This window comes from Styela clava, chromosome 9 (genome assembly GCF_964204865.1).
Source record: "Styela clava chromosome 9, kaStyClav1.hap1.2, whole genome shotgun sequence".
Taxonomy (NCBI): Eukaryota; Metazoa; Chordata; class Ascidiacea; order Stolidobranchia; family Styelidae; genus Styela; species Styela clava.
Genome location: NC_135258.1, coordinates 12,719,996 through 12,744,127, shown reverse-complemented (window position 1 = coordinate 12,744,127; position 24,132 = coordinate 12,719,996). Strand labels below are relative to the sequence as shown.

Sequence of the window (24,132 nt, the reverse complement as noted above, 5' to 3'; positions counted from 1 at the left end):
CTTCTTTCACAGAAATAAATATGAAAATCGCATTTATTCTGCGTCCGATAGCAGCATACGAAAAAGAGAGTGGAGAGAATAATAATAAAATTCCAAGTACAACGTCGAATGAATCAGGGCATTGTCTGTCATCGGAACAAACTGAATTCGTGCGGTTCTTGCCAAATGGTTGATGACGGTAAACTTCCGCATTTCGCCCCAATAAGAATATATGTTCGCCCATAAGAACGGAAGCTTCTTTTGGCGACATTTCAAAACCGAAATAGAACAAAGTGATAAGTTTTTGAACGTTCGTGGATATCCAAGCTTTCCACATGTGGTAATCCTCGTACACAAAAGTCACTTGATTTAGGACATTCATATTTTCGCTTTACATTTTACACGCTTTACATTTTGGAGACAATGTGGATGTCCATACTAAAAAGTATACTACATATCCGAAACGATCTTTTCTTTTTTGTTTTTGATGTTCTATAGTCTATACCGTTCCTTTACAAATTTGCCACTAGATGCCATAAGTATTTGTCAGTCACGGACGTTGGAGGTGTCTCTGCGTTTTCGTATATTGCGTTTTATACCGGTAACTTAGCTGGTTTCATTACCGGTTTTTGTGAAAGCACTCTTTGAATGTTGAAATGGAGCTTCAGGACATAACTTAGTAAAGACATTGTTACGTGTGAATACAAAATAAAGGAAGCAGAGGGGTTAGTTGGCGTGAATGAAAAAATGAGCGACCCCTTTTTCTTTGCTTCAAAATCTCAGGTGAGATATAAAAATGTTCTAATCAAATAGAATTATGTATGTGTGGGTAAAATGTGCGTTTTTAGTCTGCTCATTGACTTTAAGTCATGTGTGATAGTTTTACTGGTACCGTATTGGACAGTTGTATTCCAGTATTTTTTATACTTTTCTGAAGCAATCTGACTGTCAAGTGGATACCAAGTCCTTAACTTTTTTTAGTCAGAGGTTCAAATTTTAAAATGCTTTAGTTAGGATTTTGTTATTTCGAATTCAATCAAAACTTTTTTATCCAAATCTGAAAACTGGAAAATGGGGAGTTGAAATTTTGTCGAATGGGTTGTATTTATATGAATTAAGTTTTGAGTCTCATGTAGTTTCGTACCTCAAGTACTTCTAGTGGGCGTAGCAAAACGATTTTTGCACATGTCAATCCTAACCCCCACCTGACTACACCATCCAAAATTACTTCACAATCACGTCATAGAGCTTGCCAAAGTATACCTACGGTCACCCGAAATGGCATCTGCATCGACGATAAAGAACTCACTAACAACAACGATCTCTCACTGATCGGGATTGTTGCGACGCGAAAACGAGAGAAATATCTTGCTTGATTTCGGGTGATCGTCTGCGCGTCTTGGATGACAATTTGCATAGTTTGAAGAGCCTTATTACTACACTAGACCCTAATTTTTGATGTCTTATATCATGGATAAAAATTTGCACAGATCTAGAAGTAGTGACCACAGAAAACCCCACAAATATCAAAGCAAACTGCTGAACAATTTAGTTATATTAAAGGGCCCTTAATCCTGTATTGCGGCTGAATGAAGTCAGTATTCAACAATTGATTGTACTTCATATAGTCATAGGAATATTGGCTCAAGGCAATGGCACAAAAATTTATAGGACTCATACAAGAGACCCATGTTTTGCCATGTAATTAAGCTGAAGATATTTGAAAAATCCAAACTTGTTTGCTTAATATATTAATAGACTTAAGTAAAAAAACAGTTGCGGTAAAGAAGTTTTCAGAATGTTCTAACCTCATCATATAACCAGATTTTAGTTACTGACCAAACTACTTATTATTCAGTTTCGTAAGGATGATTCGAGAAGAAATATTGACCTTCTGAATGATGAAACATTTGGATCTGGAGCTGTTGGTGAGATCTTTATTTTTTAAAAGCAATTAATACTTGTAATATAGTAAGGCGTTATTTTGCAAGCTGTCTTTTTATCCTACTCTCACAGACTCACACATGGAGTTTTAGATATGGCCTAGTGGCATATGATGCATTTTTGCGTCTGTACATGTCTGTCTGTTTTGAGTCTGCCTTCAGAGTAAATTGTATGTATTTTCAAACCTTACCAATATATTCTTGAAGATGATAACTGGGAAGATGAACATAATCAATTTGTTGAACAAAATTCACGGGGTAGTAGTCTTAGTGCAGTTGGGCGAATGGAAGATTATCTTGATGAAGATGAATTGGAACTATCAAATCAACAACTCGCAGCTGCAGTAGAAGAACTGGTCTTGAACAGCGACCAGGATCAAGATGCAATTGATCCTGCCATTGTTAGCTTGCGTAAAGAATCACGAATGGGTTCATATGATCCAAGACTAACAGAAGAGTAAGTTAAAGAGTTTATTGTAGAAATTTGGCAGCGGAATAAGTTACCAATTCTGCGTCTTTTTATTAACCTCAATTATTCAACCTATTGACTTTAAATATACCATAACAATTACCGGTATGTTCATCATTTAAACTATTTTTATTAGCATTCAACAAACAATAATTTTAGGATCATGTTTTATCGTCCCTAATATGTAATTTCGACGACAATAGTCCCTTTTTTTGGAAGCTTCAATTATTAACAAATATTTTAGATTCTCACCAAAATTTTGTTTTAACTTTGAGGTATGAATTGCTGTATTTCATTGATTAATGATATTATAAAACTTGTTTAATCAAGCCATATTACTCTGTTTTTACATAATACTATTCTTATTCCAGTCTCATATCACCATATATGGGTGAAAGGAATAATTTTGGTAGAATAACTCCGACATATTCTTCACAAAATTCTTCATCTTCATCAGCTTCACTCTTTCAAACTGATGGATTGGTGAGAGTTATTTATTGTATATTTCACATTAGCAACAGTGTAATGTACCGGTACTTGTTGCAATTCATTAAAATCTTTTGCAAGTTCTTTTAAGAATAGTTATCATCAATTTGGCGCATATGATAGCAATTAAAGTATAGGTTGATATACGCTTTACAAGTTCTACATACTCATACCACATACATTACTGGTCTATTTCTGGGACTCGCCTAATATGTGTAGGGTTGGGCCATAATTTTATTTCGACTTTCCTTATTTTAGTTCTATTACGAGTTCGGGGACTGTTTGTGTTAGCCAAGTGAATATACATACCCGCTTTCTATAGGCTTTCGTCTGTAAAATAGGCGTACAAAATTAGTTACCTCAATATTGATACACATACTTCTGGAGCGCCCTATTTCTACCAAAATTTTTTTAAATAGCCTAGTAATTTGGATATAAAAATCTGTAAATTTGAATATTTTTACAGCGTAATATCTGGAGTAATACTGATCTGGAGGTTCAAGACTCGTTAACAAAGTCACCATCCATGATATTGGAACGTCAAATGTTGAATGAAAAGTTGAAGAAAATGATGACTAAAACTACGTCACCCGAATTTGAGGCAAGTTTTTTGCTCGCTTTTTTTATCTTGTCATTTGTTCATTTTAATGTTGGATATGCCTTTGTTTAATTCTGAATTTCTGAAAAATTGATTTTGCTTGCATAAAAATAAGAAATTTTGAGGACATACCAGATATGGTATTATATTCTTAGGAATGTTAATAAGCTCCTGTGGTATGAATTTTTTTGTCTTGAGGAAAGGGTTTCGGGCAGAAATGAATAACGTATTGCCGTTCAAATTTTTCAATTTTCAATGCCTATTTATTAAGCTTTGCGTTTGGATACTACTATAAAAAAATTATCCATAAAATAGCACACTTGCAAAATATTTAGGCATTTGTTTTTGTGTCTAAAATCATCCTGATATTATTACTTTTTATTTTTAATGCTATTAGTAGTTTAATTTTATATTATAGGATGAAGCAATTCTTTCAGCTGTAAAAGCAAATCCCATGCCACAAAGTTGGCCAATAACGTCGCAATCTGAAGATTTACTTCGTCACATGTTTGCTCAGAAACAATCTATGTTAAGAGCTGAGGACTTGGAGAGGGAATTCTCGGGTAGTCAACTGAGGTAAGCAGAATGTAATTTACAGTGAAATTGATTTTCATTTATATCATGATTTTTGAAAATAAACATGTTGGATCGTCCTTTCTGCCACTTACTGGGATGAAAAAATTTGATGCAAATGTGTAAGTTTAAATAGAATTATATTGACGGAATGGGATATACCTTTAGCTGATCACCATGCAATTATAATAACTCGTAATTTTTTTACCTGATACAAATGTCAAATCTCATTCTAATTCACTGTATGGGTGGAAACAATTTTGTGTTTGCATGGCACACCAGATTAGGAATTAATAACAGAACTGAATAAGGTTTGTCTGGCATGTTGTGTTTAGGTATATATAGGAGATATAATATCTTGTTCCTAGAGGATTGATGTTACTGTGACTACAAATTCCTGCTATTTCTTGCCTTGAAATAACAATTTGACTATGCACAATCCATTGTGTTATTACTCAGTTATTGATAAGATTAACCTATATTTTAATTTATTTCTAGAACACTACAGGCTAAATTATATCTCTGGGATTTAATGTTTGTTATTTTTCCATGCAGGGGACCATCTCCAACATTTGGTATTAGCATTCCTAAAGACAATGACCTGAATCATAATGGAATGGATAGATCACTGCCTGCAAGATCAGTATCTCCGATCATTGGTAGCCCAACATCACATGCTTTGCCGATTGGAACACCACCTAAACATATAGCTGATATGATGCATCAAGCACACAAACAGGTTAGTGAGTTAACATAATATAGGCATACTTGAGCTGTGGGGTCATTTTTGGCATGTTTGAATTGATATTAGAGCTGGAGTCGTATGGTCAAACTAATTTCAGCTGGAGTCGAAATTTTGAATTTGTACGTTACTGAATTTCAGACTTTTAATATTGATGGTAATCAATATCAAAATTCGGACCTCCAGAAGTATGCGCACCAAGATGGCGCACAACCTGAACATAGTATGTGTGTACCGGTCAGGATTCACGTTGTGCGACATCTTGGTGCGCATACTTCTGGAGCACCCAAAATTCTATGCAGAAACTTAAAGGCATTAGCCAACTACGCTATATCTAACAATTGAAAATACGCAAAATCTTCTGTTAATTCAGTTCATTTTTCTTGGGGCTGAGTCCGTTAAAAAAAATTCTGTCAACTGTAAGTGTGTCAGAGTCGTTCTTTTAAAAAGGTTTGCGGATGGATTCACATATGTCCCTAATACTAACAGCACATTACAAAATTTTGATTTCAAATTCATACATTTTTATTTTTATAAAGGGGCTCGGAGGACCACATCCTGGCTTCCCTCTTCTTCAAAGACCTCAAGGTTTTATGGTTCCTCCAGGAAGAGCAGTACCTCCACCACCAGGCATGGGACCACCTCGGTTGTGGCCTCCTCATGGAATGATTAACAGACCACCAATGAATCCTCTAGTTGCTCAGGTTCGTATATTTTTCTCAGTATTTCTGTTTTGCAATAGTTAGAATCCTTGTCGATACACTTCTACATATACAATTCTGTGACTTCCATCTGACAAAGAGCTGATTATTGCAAATGCATAAAGAAAATGGCTAGTAGATAGTTATTTCACCAATTTCTGAATATATATCTGAGTTCAAGTGTGTAAAAATTGACCGGCCTTGAAGTTTAAAATTACATACTGGTACTACCAACGAACATTTTTTTCTTAGTAAAGATAATTTCTTGAGATACTTTGACTCTGTGTACACAGTCTATAGGTAAGCTATAGCCCCAACTGGTAATCGAATGAGAAGTTGGGATGTTATCAGTTTTGAAAGTTATGTTATCAGTTTTCCTGTCTAATCTTTCCTATCAGTTTTCGTATCTATCCAAATATAGATAATGCAATGTGAATTTTTTCAGAAAAATTTTGCGGTACCCCCCCAGTGTGTGTACCAGGTTAGGGTTAGGCCATAATTTTATTCCAATTTCCTTTATTTTAGTTCTGTTACGAGTTCCGGGACTGTCTGCGTTAGCCAAGTTAATATATCTCCTGCCCATAGGTTTCAGTCCCTTTACACAACTTGATGTAAAAATGGCAAACAAAATTAGTTCTCTCCATATTGATACACACACTTCTGCAGCGGCGATTTTCAAAATACTTCTCAATGCAACACTGTAAAGATCCCAGTAAATTTAACTAAGCTTTCCTACACAGGATATCATGAATCGGATTGGTATAAACAAACCATTTGCAATGATGGCAGGATCACCACCAACAAATATGAGTCCGATAGGATCACCTAGATTTGTGCAAGCCCCTCATTTGATTCCACAACCAAACATTGGGTTTGGTCAGCAACACATTATCAGACCTGGACAAGGTCCAACAAGATTTCAAGGACCTTTGCAACAGATGAGACAATTCCCTAATCAAAGGTGACTACTTAATCATTCTATTTCTTTATATTTCATAACAATTATATTTGCATTGTCATACTCCTATGTAAAGTCATAGTCATGGGTATTAAAAAAGAATCAAGTATTTGAGTTAATTATATCGATATTTTGAATTTTTGATTTAGGAAAATTCGAATAGTTGTATTTTAAAAATTATAACTTTTGAGTGATAATGAAGTCTCATAGTGCAATTGAAAAGGGGCTTCATTTAATTTCTGAAATTCATACAATATAGAGAACAAAGAAAATAATTGTTCAGGTTGAGTTTAACTTCAATATTCACAAGTATTATTTCAGATTTTTTTCGAAATAGTAGAATATTTGGTTCTAGTCGTCCCGAATAATAGTTATTTTAACAGAGATCAGGAATTGGATTAATAGGCCGATTTGTGCAATATTAGAATATAGCCATCCCGTCACTTGATCCCTATATTTTTTCAAATGGTTTTAAATTTTTTTTATTTTTTAAGCTTTTCTGTTTGATGTTATATTTATATCTGAGAGATATCCAAAAAGTTTAATAATAAACGAAATTAGAAGTTGGAGTTACTTTATAATGTATTTTTTGGCAATTCACTGATTCAAATTCAATTTGTGTTAGTATGTAATAGGACTCTTGAACTACGTAGTAAGTGGAAAAAGTTTGATTTTTATGTCACAAAAAGCAGATTGCTGTCACAGTCCTTCACAAATGATACTTTTATAACCTTGGAAATTTGGAATACTATTTTGTAATATTGATGATACTTCTTTCTAGAGTAGTCCTTCCCATTTTATTAGGCAGACAATTTTTTTTAACAAGCTTTAACCCTTTCACAGATATGCGGGTCCACAACAACGTCCCATGTATCTAGGTCCTGGTCATTTACATCCCGAGCATAGTCGATTTGTTCGCATGCGACGACAACAATCAAACCGAAACAGACCATATAACGGTAATCATCAACATCACGGAAATCATCACGATAGACGATCTCATGGTCGAGATTCTTCATCACGTGACCCATACGCCTACTTGATGACAAGTCGAGAAAAAGAATGGGTTATCAAAATTCAAATGATGGCGCTACAGAGCGACAGACCAGAAATTGATGACTATTATTATCAGGTTACTATATGTTATTTGGTAAAAAAATATAATATTTTCAAATTGTAGTTAAAGATGAGAAATTCAGAATAACGAATCCAGAAGATACCAAACAAATACCAAAGTATTCAAATCCAGTAGGATTCAGTTTACGCTTCTTTGACACTGTACCACAATTTTGGTATTTTGCTGACTTTTACCAATATTTATCATTGCAGAGATACATTGATAAACGACTACAAGAAGGAAAATTATCCCTTGATGATGATAATCCAGAGCAAAAAAGATTGATTACTCCAACTAAAGCAAACCCAGAAGGCAAAAAATATATTCCTGGTAAGAGTTGAACTTTTAAAGAACACGGCGTATTCCGAGCACAGCGTACTTGAGATTAATCTTTCCATTTAAACAATACAATTCTATATCTATAACAATTACTCATGCCATAGCTATGGAACAGCTTATTTCTATATCTGTTATTGATATTTGGGATCAAGACCTGAGATACAATCCCCCTATATAGTATTAGAATAAAAAGATGGTTTCCAGAATCTATAATATTTAAATGATATAAATTCCTATTCATTACATTATATTGGGTAATTTTGTTGATCAAAATTCAACATCAGCAAATAAAAAATCAATTTTCAATTCTTTCAGTTCAATTTGACAACTCACTGGGCAAACTTACAGTATCAAGTGTCTATAATCCTCGACAAATCATTGATGTCATTCATGCTGAAAAGGAAGAAGAAAACCAGACAGTATGATCAATCATTACTCAGTTTTGAGACTGTTTATGAGTCTGATTAATTTTCACGAAAGTCATTTTTTGGAATGAAATAGTAGTTTTCATATTTCTTTTTAACCTTCTTCTTTTCTTGTTTTTAACTTAAAGTTTATTCAGTTTTTGGTTTTTAGGAAACTTTTGATGTTAAAATGAGCATGAACAAACGGCTTGAAATATACAAGATCATTGAAAAGGTATGCACTATGCAGTTTAAAATATTTTGCAGTTATTCACATTTCCTAAATGTTCCTATAAATTTCTAAATCAAATTATCTTATGTAATCCAATTTTTTCTGGCGGCCCAGTTGGTATTTGAGAATTGTTGGTTACAGCTAAATTTCACTACATCTGCTTCTCTCATATTTATACACTGGAATTGTTGTTTGACTTTCTGTATTTTTTTTTTTTTGATTTATAAAGCTTTGAACTTCCATCAGCATTTTTTACATCTCTCATGCCCCATTTACATTTATTTAAACTATTTGCGTTTCTACTTTCTATACTAATAAATACATACATGATAAACCAACAAGGAAGGAACAGAGAAAGTCTGATTTCAATCAGACGAAACGTGACAGAAATACATTTGTGTTAGCAGGCAGCTGAACTCTTGAATTGCATAGTGAGGGACGGAATGTGATCATAAATAAATAGTTCACCGCAAGGTTGTCCAGATTCAATTCTATATTTTCAAGTACAATTGTCCCTTGTTTGATTTCCTAAGTTACATGTTTAGGCCTATTCTTCTGTTATGGAACTGGAAGAGTTGAATTTCAATCCAGAAGATTTGGATGACACAGAAAATAATGAGGATGCAGAGAAAGCAGACAACAGATCTGCGAAAGTTTATAAATCTTTGGAAGAATTATTGTTTTTCAATGAATCAAGTTCCAAGGAAGAAAAAGTAGTCACTCTTGACATCATCTCACAATGTTTACGAATTCGAAAAGGAAAGAGACTTGCTTGCAGAGTCTTGCCATTACTAACGCAGGTATGAAAATTTAAAATATTGTGCTATGGTGCTGCCACCCTCTAACTTTTTTATCATTGATAAAGAGAAGCATTTTTTGTACAAATTAGTCATTTGAAAATAATTACTTACTTAGGGACTTACTTACATGGATATGTCTCTTTTTCATTACTTTACAAGAGATGGGATGAATAATATTTTCAAGCCTGCCGGTGATCTTTGTAATTTTGCTTATTATATCCACTTCAAATCAATCAAAGTATTGATTGCAGCCATAATCACATTAGAAAAACAAGTAGTCTAAATAATAATCAGTGGTTCATCCTGTGATGGCCAGAACTCCAACAACTTTCCTTCACATTGATTAATCACAATCCTTGCCAATGCGTTCGGACAGGCAAATCCACCAGGGCTATCAGCAGTGTGATAGCAAGTGTACTATTCGTGAGTGCATTATTTCATCACGTCGATCTATTACATCAATTATTATTTTTTTTACTTCAGGTCTATGCAGTCAAAATTACACAAACAATAATAAAGCAGTTGCCAGTTTTAATAAAGAGGGACCAAAAGGAAGATGCAAGTTATTTATTTTCTTTTCCATAAATTTAGTAGTACAATGAAATTAGCTGATTTTTTTGTGGTTTTGTAAACAAAACATAGATGCTTCAGTTGACTTGTCATCCATTGCTTTGTCAAACACAAAATTCTACCTTAAAATATTACTGGGTAACATATTTCGATTGATGTATATACTGTCTGAAGATTCTCCTTTTTTGTTTTTTTTATTCATTATTAGCATTATAGTAGTAAGCCAAGCCAAAAAAATCTCTGAAACAGTTTGGTATTAGGGGCATCAACTATGGAACTTCTACAACATACCAATGTATGCTAACACACATTTTTTATATATTTTTTCAGATACTCCAAGAGTTTTATCATCCTATTTGTCATGTGTTACAGTCTATGGATTCAGATGAATTATTGAATACTTGTTCCATACTTACTTCAATATGTAATGTTATATGCAGAGATAAAGTGAGATTTTCGATTGATTTCTTTCAAGTTTTCCACCAATAGCATAGCATCTGATATCAACTTCTATTTGAAATTCAAAGTTTGCTTTCTGCCTACTAAAATAATATCTTCAATGCAGATTACTGCCTCTGACAATTTTCACTGCTGTTAAATTTCTGTATTTGTATATTTGCATGGTAGGTGTTGCATAGGAATAGATTATATTTTACAACTAGAATTAAAAACAGAAGAGGCCCTTTTTTATTACCATTCTGTATTATGAAATTTTTCAATATCTTATCAAAACCCAACATTAGGAAATAACAAAGATGACTGAAGATTTTTAATGGGAATCAACTCCTACAATTTTTCTGACAACTTCATTTTTCTTTCACAGTTTGGAATTTCAATTGTTTGCAAGATATTAGTTATAGGAGATAAAATTGATGAACTAAAAGATGAACTTCAATCTAAAAAGATTTGGTAAGACTGAGAGTGTTATACATTTAAGCAGCCATGTGATCTATGCCGGTATTGACAAGATATTTTTTCTTGGGGAAGTTTGCTCAAAGCAAAATCATGTGCACTCACTCAGAAATAAAGCAGATATCTCTGAGCGAACAAGTTAGGGCAACCAGTAGAATGCCAAGACTTACTGAGACCATAAATAACGCTAATGTGGAATTGTGTGTTAGTAAGTACCGATTGATGCAAGAAGCGGTAAGTATCTCTTGAAGCGGTGTTTTGAAAATGTCATGCCCCACTTTACACATATGTCTCACTTGTCCCACTTTACCCACATGTCTCACTTTACCCGCGTGTCTCACATGCCCCACTTTGTCCCGGGACAAGTGAGTAAAGTGGAACACAACATTTTCGAGACACCCGACTTGAAGCAGTACATGTCAATACTGTTCATGCCAATCCAATCAGGAAAACAGATGTGAGTAGGTTGAATTTCACATAAAATTTATATTCCATATTTATATATTTACTTCCATTTTCTGATATTTCTATCAAACTTTTTCAGGAATGATTTCATTTCCAGTTGCTTCAAAGCTTTTTTCTTGTTGTGTGATAAAAAGAAGAGTCAAATTCCTAATATATTAGAAGATGAACTCGCCATTGAGGCAATAGCTGTTTTAGAAAACCATAGCCAACTTATCAATGAAGGTGAAAAGAAAAGAAATAAGAGCATTGCAGACTTGAAAGAAATGTTATCTTTTCAAATTGAGGGAACAGCTTTATAGTCCTATTTAGTTTACAAATTCATATGTTGATGTGGCTATACCGAAATCCACTATTGTGCAGACATGCTTTTGGTATTGGTGCAGGGAGACAGGAAAACTCTATCATATGACTTGAATTATATAAGAATGGACTTTCGTCTAGTTACTTTTGTATTGTCATATCTATTTATAAACTGTAGGTCATGTCTAGGGCTGAGCATTTTGATTACCTGATGATTTCAGAATCGAATCTTTGGGAGTCAATGAGAGATATGTAATTGTACGCAACTTTTTTATTGGAATTGGTCATGTCAACACATGAATTACTGAAAACATAGAATAGATCGTTCAGACAAATTGCTGAGCGTGCAAACATAATAAATCACTACAGAAAATAGTTATATGTCAGAATTGCGTTGAAAAAATATGACTCCAATGGGGAAAAAATGGAAATTCACCTTGATCATTGGTGGAAAGAAAAAAACAAAGATGGCGTCAATTCGAAATTATGCTCTGAACAGATTAGAATAATTTACTATTCAATACAAAATGCCCAGCCCTAGTCATGTCAAGTCTGTATCTACTTCAATATCAAATTCAACGAATGACTACTTGAGTTTAATCATGCTCTTTATGGAATTGAAGATCTTGTTGCTCGTATGTTAATGGTTCTAGTAATTTTTTTACCTGATAAATTTTTTTCATACACTTGATTATGAGTAGTGTTCCAGTTTCTATGTTCTTTGCACACAATGCATCTCATGCCTGAGTGATTATCTTAACTGCTCTGGGTCTTTGAACAGACGTAAAATAAATGAGGTAAGCAATATGTTCACTGTTTTATATAAAAGAGAAGAGATTCAGCTTGTGGTTCGGTGGTGTGACGCATTGTGCTAAGTGTTCGGAACACGCTTGCCACCACACTACCCTGTGTGGGTTCGAATCCCATGTAGGGATAGTTATGAGCAAGAGGATTGCTGGACTCCTCGTCGCCGTAGGGTGGTTCACATAGCCGCTGGTAGGTTACGGTTTCCATCATTAAGTCCATGCTTCCGAAAACAAAAAAACTGGCTATGCCAGACATGGAATGGCGACCGGACGAGAGACCGTGGTTCGCCATATGATTTCCTCTCCCGGGATAAATATGTAAATCCTATCCTTTTGTGATGTGAGACTGACTTTTTATTGGAGTGGTCACCTCTTTGGTTATTAGTAGAAGTTTATTTCGACTTCATAATCAGCAGAATGGCCAATAAATGATTAACGAATGAAAACCGATTACAGAATTAAATGAAAGGTGTTGCACAAAGAAATGGTTGGTGTTCACTCACCTGAAAATATATAAATTTATTTACATGCAACTGCAGACGTAAAATTAAATGCGAGAAAGTAAAAAATGATTTACTTCGTTAACTAATGGAGGTTGACTAGGGCAAAAACTTTCTGTGGTTTCAGTTCCAGATTTATGCGTTGTTAAACAGGCAGTGGTGATGTTCCTGCTGTGATTTGAATTGGCATTGGCAACAGAAAAGGAATGTCAAATCTGCAAGTTAGATGTGGCAATATCAAATAAGCGGCGTACTCAAATTTAATATAAATTGTTAATTGTGTTGCGAGTGATATTAATATGATACAGAAAGATCGATTCTTAAGTTAAACTCTGAATACCACAGATACTTGTTCCAAAATTGATGGCCAACATTTCTTAGTTTGCTTCCATTTCTCGAAGTAGTCGTAAATATGCGTCTCACCTTCCACTAGGAGTGCACTGGTTGAAGTAAGTGGCATTATGTCTTAAATGATTCAGTCATGGTTGTTTTCAATTTTTCGTCATTTATTTCAGATGGACTTATGAATATGTTTTCAATAATCGGTGCTGATGTAGGCTATGTATGTTTGTTCGTCTCGTAAAAGCAATATAAAAAAGGAAAACGTACTACATCCTTCTATCAAAAACGCCCCTCGGTCGACTCAATCTGTCATCTGTTGGAAGTAGGCTAATTCATTCATAAAAACATCTGTTTTTTCAAAGGCCGGGCTGCGCACTGCAATGCGACTTACTGTCTTGTCCGATGGGGAAGATTTTTTCGCACTTCAGTTGATGACTATTTGTGAATAACGTCCATTTCCACAACCTTACAATCAGCGAGTCAAACTGCTATTTGACTTTCTTACATATCTTTTCATTTATTTAGAAATACTGTGCTTTCTTTGTTACATCATATCTCATGCAGTTTTGGGATTTTTTATATGGCTTAATCCTGCCGATTTGCAAACAATCTTCGGTGTCCAATTTAAAATAATAACTTTGCGATTATGTCACATCGCAGAACAACTAGGCACGAATAACCAGAATAAATTTTCAACACTTATATATTATGCATAATATTTAATATACCTATTTGTATAGTTTTTTTTTTTATATTAGAATCAGCTTTTGTACAGTTGTTACATCAATTAACGATTCGTCAGCCAGTTAGAAAATTATTATCAACATTATTTAACCAAGCCTTTCTGACCGACCGGTTTTTCTTAACAAAACACATAGCAACTCTATCATTCTCTCTGACCATGTCCAAGAGAAAACGTATCAATTGTAAACGTAAACGTGCTTTTCTATCCACTGACTGAAATCGCCGATTCACAAACGGTCTTCCGTACCAAGTCTTGAATTACAACTTTGTTCTCATGTGACATCATCAAACAGTGGCAGCACATGTGTAACTAGTCAAATTTTCCACCTTCTTATAATAAATTGTATACGGTCTTCATGACTGCGTAATTCCCTGGAGCCCAGGAGTTATTTTGGTCATACTGTTGTTTCCAGGCCACGCTCTCTCAGTCCGGAAAAATTGCATGCAATTGCATTCGATATCGTTTTTCCGTATTTTCAGTTAATTTGTCAGCTGTTTCCAGCATTTCAATTGAAGTTGAGCAAACTTATTGTATTCAATCGGTTTTTCATTTTCTGTATCAGTTTATTCTCTTATTATAGACGTCGTGCATCCGTATCTGTATTTTTGCACTCTGACATACGAAAGGTTGTAAACCAGTCACCGGGCCAATACTACTGTCGTCAAATATTCATTATACGAAAAATTTCTGAATCGGTAATTTGCCGCCTGTATGTTGAATGGCATTCGTTCTTGAGTCCAGCCATTTATACGATATGAAAGCGCTTCTATTGTAGGCCTACAGTCCCCGTCTATCCAAAAAGCCCATACGTCCGCAATAATTGAAATTTTTTATATAAACCATCTTTCTTTTAAAGGTTAGGTTGCGTACTCCGATGCGGCCGAATATTGTCGTCTTATCCCAGATCTGTGAACGCCAAGATAGGCAAGTTTTTCGTCGCTCTTCAGTTGATAACAAATTTTGAATAATAACCATTTTCCAAAACCTTACAATCAGCGAGTTGAACTTCTACATTACTTGTCTTTTTCCAATTTTCTTTTATATTGAAATTCTGTACTTACTTTATTACGTCATAAAGCTATTAGTTTCGGAGATTTTTATATGGCTGAATCCTGCCAATTTCCACTACAGGGGTGGTAGTACATAAGCCATATTGGGGGTGTCAAAATTAATAGGGCTGACGAAATGCGGTCAACCATGTTGAAAACCACTGCTCTTTGTATGAAAATTTCAAGCCATATGCTCTATGACAACTTATCATTATTTGATTTAATACCATTTGCATCTACCTATATCTAGAAACTGATCAAGAAACTGATCTACTTCTGACGTAGCAGAAAAATGGTTGAAACAAACTTTCAAACTCAGTGAAACGGATGCTAGTGTTTTTCGAGCCATAAAAGCAGCAGTTTATGATTCATCTGTGGAAAACAACCGGACTTTGCCTTAGGCTTGCACGTAATTGACAAAAATCAATTCCGTAATTACGGCCAAATCGATTACGTAATGACCCCGTAATTGCGATATTTTTTTCACACATTTAAACCTATCATAACAACCAATTTAATCCACTTCTATTCCGAATGGGACATCGAAGTTTGGTTTTCATATTCCCGGCAGTACTACACGCCGACGACAGATGTTAAAGACAAATATCAAGGAGTGAATTCAAAATAATTTTTTTCTGATTTTATCTTTTGTATTAGCTTTGATTTTTTTTACCCAATTTATCACCAAATTTTATGCGATCAATTTTATCATTACCAACACTGGTAATATATTTAAGAAACGATAGTTTACTTTTTTTAAATCGTATTAACGTATTAATACGACTTTCGTATTGAATAAAAATTCCGGGTTGCTAATTTATTAATCAACTACAAGCGTATTCTCTCGTTTGATTATACTTTCGCTTGCCTCGCGACGAAGACTTGTTATTTCTTGTATTAGTTAGCATTTTATAATAATTATTGTTGCCGACTTATTGACGATATTCCGAATTCCATGCTTCATTTTACATTAAATCATTTCGCGGCCTAAAAGTTATAACATTATTTGCGATAAATTTAGATCAAATATTAATTATTTGCGCATTATTTATAATACCGTACTTATATGACATGCCTTCTCCGAAAATAAAAAGTTATATCGCAAAACAATGCATTTTGTGACATTTATTTTGCACTCATGAAAATATTAATTTATTTTTCTAACTCAAGTCGACAATCCTATTTGCCAAGATTGACACAAGTTTGGTCGAGTGCCGGTGGTATTCGAGTCGACGATAAATCAAAATAAGTTGCCGCATTTGGTAAAGACAGGTAATCATATTTGGCCGACATATTGCGAAGCATTGTGAAAAACATATTGAGCAATGCCAAGTCCGGACAGATATATAACGATAAAATCGGTAACAGAACATCAAGATTTTGTAATAGAAAATGGATCTCGCGCAGAATAAACACGAGAAATCCCGTCGTAATGTTGTTTCTTTGCCGTCTCAATCGCTTTACCGATGCAGAAAAGACTAAGTTGCGTTGGTTCATTACGTAATTTCTCTTCCGTCTTTATATTGCTGATTGATAAGCGCGACATTAATTATCACGGCATTTACAAATAGACCATGTTCTATAAGTTGATCTCTTACATTCTTTAGTCATTTCGCCCAAAGAAGTTAAAACCAAGTGTGTTGACGTCCATCGGTCTCAACACAATTCTATTCCTTATATCTACGGTTAATATGTACATTGGCCATCCTAGTTAAGTTGATAACAGGTTAGTAAATTACGCGTTATGCCTTCCCCATCTGCCTAACAAGAGAGAGAAAAACGGCTGCGAATACCGGAACTCTAACTTCTTTTACTTAAACTTTAATTTACGTTTAATTACGTGCAAGCCTAATCGTTATGCTATCATGTTGTTGTTTTTTTGTTCATGTTCATTTCTTTATTATATATCTTCTTTTTGTTTATATTTCAGAAATTTGAAATCGGTGATTGAATTTCTTCAAACGAGAAAAGGAAACGTGTTCATTTGGGAAGCAAGACGAGTGACTTTCCGATACGTCTCAAATATAAGAAAGTATGTAAGTAATTATATTTTTTTGCAATTCGAATCATGATTTATTTTCAAAACAAACTTCAAAATTCATTTTTTTTAATAATACTTAACGGGCATAATCAGAATCCGATGTTTGTGTTACCGAAATCGTAGTGTGCGATTAGTCCTTAATGTATTTAATAGAAGCTGTTAAAGAAAATGGAAATTACCTTCGAAAATTTTAAACGTACAGTGTTTTCTACAGCGGTTTTATTTTGCTACAGAAATTGTCAATCAGTGCTTAAAAGTATCCAATGTAAGTGAAAAACATGTGAAGCAAGGTACGGCTTTCCGGCGTGTCTCAAGCATTAGGTATAGGTTAACTTTTTATCATAGACTCTTTTAAATTTATTTCCCTTAACGTTCCGAAACGAGGAGAATTTTGCTCAGTATTTGGTGAAATACAGCTACTAATATTTTGTATTTCTTTATTATTAAGATTACTATATTGGATAATTATAACACACTTAAATTGTACAAAAGTTGAGTGCTCATGATTCATCAAGTCCATCAAATAGGCGAAGGGGAGTCTTAACGATAAAGGTTGGAACACTGCTCCAAAATTACTCTTACTCTTTGCAAGTGGCATGTTTCATAAATTGAATTCAATTCACACTGAAATTAATTGCTATCATTATTCCAAGCCGAAACATTCTATTTGTACCTGCATAGGCAGGTTAACGTAAATGAAATAAAAATGAATGAAAAATAACATTGGCGGAGGTCATTTCACTTTTGCTGAAATCATAAAGGCGTTTTTAATTGGGCTGGAATATTTCGGATTCGATATTTTCTTAACTTGTATATTATCATGCAGGTTATGTCCTGATTACGAGAATAAGCGAAAGCGAAAGCGAATCTCACGAATCGAGAGTTTGTTGAAGTAAGTGTAGATATATATATCTGTCTTTCCATATTTATCACAGTGGAGAAGATATCCCCCCCCCCCCCTCTCAAAAATAACTTGCTCAAACTCAAACTTTAGTCACCGTGAACAAATTTATGGTTTACCCAGCGCCTTTACTAACTAGGACAATTAAGAACTTAGAAACAAAGGTCTAAGGTCTAATATTTACGTATCATCTCAAAGAACTTGTGAAAAAAAAATTATTTTTAAAGTCATTTATGATGAATGATAAATATTAGAACCTAGATCTTTGCCCTCACGTTCCTCCTTGGCCTAGTTGGTAAAGGCGGTTGATATACCTTTAGTATACCTTACGTTCAGGGTGACCAAAGTTTGAATCCCGCGAACTTACTGTCCCGTATCGATTTCGTGTCGTCATTGATTGGATTACGCAGATATATGAAGTATGAAGGAAGCTTCGACTTATAAGATAGAAATCCCAAAATAAACGAAAATGAAGGTTCAGACCTTGGAAAATGGAGATAATTTATATTCCGACCAGGCATGATTATGGATATATTTCAGAAATTATACTCGATTCATCTACGGCCAATGGTCGGCCATACATAAAAATAAATCGCGTCGTTTCGGCACGGATCCAGCGCCGGCCTGCCCCAAAATACCGCTGCTCGTTAGGGTGACGTCATAACCTAGTGACGTCATACGCATGCTAGTTTATCCCGAACAACTATTCGAAACCTGACAAACCAAGCCCAGACTCCGAGCAAGCATGGAAATATTTTCTCATCGGTTATATTTATTTATTAATATCCATTAATTAACAAAAAGAAATAAAACTTGTTAAAATAACAAAAAATGCAAAGATTCTAGGCACAGAACGACGGAATTTGTGACGAAGTACAGGAACCTTACTAACTTACAAGATACCGTATTCGAATAAATCTTGCGCTTATATCTATGATAGCAGTCTACGAGCTGATGATAGCTATTTGATGGCAGCCATCATCAAGAAATCTCTGTGTCCCGAACCAATCAATATTCAATACCTATTATGACCCACGATCTGGGGGGCTAAGCAAGCCCCGACTTCTTCTAAAACCCGGATACAGAACTGATTAAAATAAAATGGAAAATACGATTGGTACTATTCTAAAACACTCCATATCAAGATAAAACTGCCATTAATCATATTTTACTTCCGTCCAGTACGCACCTGAAGTATATAAAAACTAGTTTAACAGCGTTGGAAGAAATATTTCACAAACCGCCATGATTTTAATTAAAATATAACCTCTGGACTAAAATTGCTCCCCCAATTCCATAATCTTTAATTAAAATTACGAGTAAAACACCCATATGCCTGGGTTTGAATTTAAAAAGCATCACTTGGGATTCGATAACAGCGAAATGTTACAGCATTCGAAATTTCTCCGCAAATTGATTCTATAACCTTAAAGCGGTGGTTGGCAACCTTTTGTCGCTCGTGGGCCAAAATTAGGGTTGCAAACCGAACGGATGATACTTTTTATAATAAAAATCAAGCATACATCTATCGAAAAATCCGGATCTGGCCCGCGGGTCGTAGACTGCCGACCCCTGCCTTAAAGGGATGTAATGGAGATAGCCATAGACAGGGACTGCTGCCCAGGCTGCCCCTTATACCCACCCAATAGCTACTAAAATTCTAAACTGAAGCTAAAATTGGATATTAAAGATATCGATAAAGTAATTGGTTGAATAATTTTTTTACTATATTTCACGCCTTTATAAAAAGAAATGGAATAATTACTTACTTTATCCATACTTGTAATTGAGTTCGCCTTGATTAGCCGTTCCCGGCAGAATCTGAATGATAAGTTAAAGTTTAAAAATGCAGATTTTTTTCACAAGGACAACAGCTATTCACATATCAGTGGCTATTTGACGAAGTGCGCTGTTATGAGGGACGGGCACGCTGTTTTCTTCCCAGTGAGTTATTGATGAAGCATGATTCTTATTGCGAGTGACGACTTCACGAACTGACTGAGTAATGGATTCTATGTTTTCAGTAACTTGTATGCCTTGAAGACTTCATACAATCATGTTTAAATATGAAATTTAAATATCTTCTTAGTAATCAAGATTCAATTAATCAGGTATTCCCGGCTTTAGTATTTAATAGGTGCTCCCGAAGTATGTGCACCAAGATGGCGCACAACCTGAACATAGTATGTGTACCAGGTTAGGGTTATCAGTTGTGCGCCATCTTGGTGCACATACTTCTGGGGCACTGTGTAGAACGACCCAACACGCATTATTAGTGATTGACAGACGACTATTTTCTTTCCAGTGACTAGTTGAGTTATTGATAAAACATGATTGACAACTCGGTGCCAACTGACTGAGTGATGAAATTAGCAAGTATTCAAAAATGTTCAGCTTTAGTAGTTAATGTCAGTTCGGCACGACCCAACACTCAGGGGAATAGATACATCGAAACTACAGCTATCCCGAGACCAAGAAATGATTTTTGGAGAATATACGGGTGAAATATTTCGTTCCGGCTCCGTCTCCACATTGAGCATTGCTATCTTGTTTCTTCAAAATCTCATTTTGCATTTGTATGCCTGCTACATAAAAGCATTTGGTGTAAGAATATTGTGGTTTAAGTTTTAGGTCATTAGCATAAAGATTATAGCAGTATAGCATTATTCTCCAACCTTTACAATTGTAATACGCAACAATATTGTGATGTAAAAAGTTAAGAGATGTACACAACTACATTAGCATAACCCCAAAATCAGAACTTATTAGGTATCATACGTGTGTTTATGTAGTGTAGAACAAATTATGATCACAATCGTTGAAATAAAAAGAGGAAAACTCGTGGAAAAGCGCAATTTTTGTTGTAAAATTTTGTTGTCAGTGAAGCGCTTTCAATATTCGAATGTTTACACTGTACAAACAACACGAACCAACAAATTAAGAAATTATGTTTTACGTATACGCCTTTCCCTCTGAGTAAAATATTGTTCATAAAAAATGAAGCAGACCCACCTGTCCATTTACATCGATCAATTGCCACTCGGTCATCAGCAGTAACAATATCTTCTACCTTCACAAAGACCTGTAATTGAATTGGAAATTATAAAACCTGCTGGTATCATTGGGCCTCCTTCGATTGTCGTGTAGTATAGCCACACCCCCGTAAATTATTATCAGCACATTAATTCAGCTGCGGACATTAATTCAGCTTTCCGCAGCTGGTTTTTTTTACTATTCTGATTTAGGGTGCGGAAAGCTGAATTAATGTGGTGATAATAATTTACGGGGGTGTGGCTATACTACACGACAATCGAAGGAGGCCCAATGATACCAGCAAACCTTCGCTCTATAATCAAGTTGTGATAAAAACCTTAGATTTTGTAACATTTTTAGACCAACTACCTACCTTTCCATTTACATCGACCAATCGTCACTCGACCGCCAGCAGTAACAATATCTTCCTTCTTCGCAAAGTCCTGTAATTAGTGCTGGGCATTTCGAATCGAATATTCGAATCGAATCGAATAGTAAATTATTCGAATCGGTTCAAAGCGAAATTTCGAATCGCCGCCATCTTGTTTTTTTCCTTTCCGCCAATTGTCGAGGTAAATTTCTAAATTTTTTTTTATGGAAGTCATATTTTTCAACGCAATTCTGACATATGACTCATTTCTGTGGTGAGTTATTGATGAAAACGTATTTTTTATTGTGTGTGAACGCTCAGCAATCTGTCTGAGTGATATATTTTACGTTTCTAGTAATTTATGTGTCTGGAGGACCAAATACAAGAAGACAGTTACATACAATTATATATCTCCCAAGTATTCGAGATTCGATTCGATTCGAAAAAAATATTCGATTCGATTCTGAAATCATCAGGTATTCGAAAATGCCCAGCCCTACCTGTAATTAGATTAAAAATTAAAAGGCTTTTACTTATAATCAAGTTATGAAAAAAATGATAACTACTTTAGATCAGTTACCTTTCTACCTACATCAATCAGTCGCCACTCCACCATCAATCATGCCAATATCATATATCGGTAGATTTTTCTTCACTTTTAAGCCTGTAATTTGAAAATAATAGTTATGGCTTACTTTTTAGCGATGATGCAAAGTTCTTGTGCAAAGTAGGAAAATTATAAACAGCACGTTGACGCGGTTTACAACTGACAAAAAATATAATCAGAAAACAAGACTTGATCCATAAAGAAAAACGTTGCAAAACACGTAAATAAATACACTCGAATGGTATATAAGAGAAGAAACAAAAACTCAATGCTGAAATCTATATTCATCATATACCACTCAAAATTCTGAGTATGACTGAAAAAATGCGTTACCCAATTGTATCAAAATAGATTATTATTTATACAATTCAAGTTCTAGCTTATATATGCATGAAGAATGGGAATAATTAGTTGACTTAATTATATCTAGACCTTCCCTGCCTTAAAACTGTGAATATACCTGGCCCAGACCAGCGCAGGAACGACCTCACACTACCACGCCCTGAACCGAAATGTGGCACGCGCGCAAAATATTTTTTTAAGGTCAAAAGAGAGAGAAAAAAGACAGTAGCAAAGGGAAACACAAGGGGAGGGAGTTGTCATTTTCAGTAAAGAAACAAAGATACAGTAATCTCTATCTCACTCTAATCAGTGACCAATGATTGTTGTTTACTAGTGGAAATAAAGAACGTAGATTTATTTGGGATGTGACTGAGAAGATTGTCTGATTAAACCACATTTCATGGAAACTTTATGAAGACAACTATGTATTTGTTGTTAGTCTATTTGTGTTTCGTTATAAACCCAGTCTCGACTAAACATGGAGTTTCCCACTGCTACAATTGCGAACAACTTATAGAAGTTCGACGTGTTAAATGAGTTATACTTTGTGAGTTTTGGCCTAATTAGTATGAGCGTGTAATTATTTACAGCGATCTGTAGGATAAGTGATTTTTCCGAATTGGGAGAAGTTTTTTGACCAGTTTAGATCTATCTGAATCATCAGTTTTTTAAAATACTAATATTCCCTACAACCTAATTACTAATCACCTAATATTTACTAGGTTCGTTTATCACTGTCCCCAATATTGATTAGGCGAGGGATACCGAAACCCCGATTATTTCCAGCATTTTTTCTGGACCGGTGGATATTCTGAACAGAACATAACATATAGTGCTTTCTTCTGGCCATGTTATACCAAAAGAAAATTTATCATTTGTACGATCTCTTTCGATCGACACACGCCTCTACCTCATCCCATCTGTTGAAAGTTATATATATATACTATATACAAAATGCCACCATATCTAAAGCACATGTATTGCAATATGTACTGTAATCGTCGTTGGGACTTGGTTAGTAGTTGGCCTTCAAAAACATGAAATCGTTTCTAATTCCACTCTAACATTAAAATTAAAATTTTTTTTATAAAACTCGTTACGTATTGCTCTGAGTTCGACGGTGTTACAACATCATGCCCTCGGGGCACCAAACTATTATTATCAATGACCACTGATTTAGGCAAAATAAGCGAAATGAAGATAGAGGGTGATTTTCAACAATACGACATGCGTGTAGTGTTACTTGGATTCCGTCAACCTGTATTGAACTGTTTGTTTATTTTTGACAATATGATATCGATAAATGTACAGTATTCAGAAAACTGCACATCTAATACCCGTGAGATCAATAATTAGGCGGCAGATGAGTAGAAAATATCCAACAACAGCACTAGAAAGTATCCAACAACAGTGCTACTAAACTTGTGTTAATATCGGGAAAATGTACTTATTTACGATTGTTGTAACTGATTCATTACAAAATCATTTCCAATTAAGTGATGCAAAATTAACACTAATTGCTAGTTTGCACCAAAGCCTAATATTAGCAACGTTTCAAGATATTTGAATAAATATAATTCGGAATAGAAATTTTAGGTGGGTATGGTTTCTACGCTCACAGCGGGTAATATCTGCCACGATTCAACACCCGGGCGCTGCCGAATTTTCCATTCTATCATGAGCATAAATACTGACGAATATCCTAAATAAAGTCGAAACAGCTTCGGTATCGGTATCCGGACTACACCAGTTTTTCCAGAACCTATGACGACTTGAAGTTGAGTATTCAGTCTCGATTGCCAAATCTC

At 34.8% G+C, this 24,132-nt stretch overlaps 1 protein-coding gene and 1 long non-coding RNA gene across 8 annotated transcripts; one reads left to right on the top strand and one right to left on the bottom strand.

Annotated features, from left to right (window-relative positions):
* Positions 1-495: 495 nt before the first annotated feature.
* Positions 496-12,395, top strand: LOC120340219 (protein PAT1 homolog 1-like). The gene is made up of 18 exons (XM_039408514.2): positions 496-762; positions 1,838-1,907; positions 2,130-2,379; positions 2,763-2,874; positions 3,344-3,478; positions 3,894-4,051; positions 4,604-4,787; positions 5,330-5,494; positions 6,232-6,452; positions 7,293-7,581; positions 7,779-7,896; positions 8,221-8,324; positions 8,482-8,544; positions 9,087-9,341; positions 9,825-9,899; positions 10,242-10,358; positions 10,735-10,820; positions 11,368-12,395. Exons 1-18 carry the CDS (start codon positions 727-729, stop codon positions 11,585-11,587), a joined length of 2,658 nt encoding a protein of 885 aa, XP_039264448.2. The 5' UTR covers positions 496-726; the 3' UTR covers positions 11,588-12,395.
* Positions 12,396-18,785: 6,390 nt separating this feature from the next.
* LOC144427322 (uncharacterized) lies at positions 18,786-22,455 on the bottom strand. 7 transcript variants are annotated; one of them, XR_013477880.1, is made up of 6 exons: positions 21,956-22,455; positions 21,379-21,448; positions 20,985-21,042; positions 20,428-20,557; positions 19,742-19,793; positions 18,786-19,161 (listed from the first exon to the last, which is right to left on the bottom strand). It is a non-coding gene; the product is annotated as an uncharacterized LOC144427322 (long non-coding RNA). The 7 variants fall into 7 exon arrangements; XR_013477881.1 differs by having other exon boundaries at positions 20,428-20,554; XR_013477879.1 differs by lacking the exon at positions 20,428-20,557 and having other exon boundaries at positions 20,985-21,081; positions 21,312-21,448.
* Positions 22,456-24,132: the final 1,677 nt, after the last annotated feature.

Coding starts and splice junctions, on each gene's coding strand:
- LOC120340219 (XM_039408514.2), top strand. CDS start 727: ATGAGCGACCCCTTTTTCTTTGCTTCAAAATCTCAG. Junction 9,342..9,824: donor TCTTGCCATTACTAACGCAG/GTATGAAAATTT, acceptor TTTTTACTTCAG/GTCTATGCAGTCAAAATTAC. Junction 9,900..10,241: donor AGAGGGACCAAAAGGAAGAT/GCAAGTTATTTA, acceptor ATATTTTTTCAG/ATACTCCAAGAGTTTTATCA.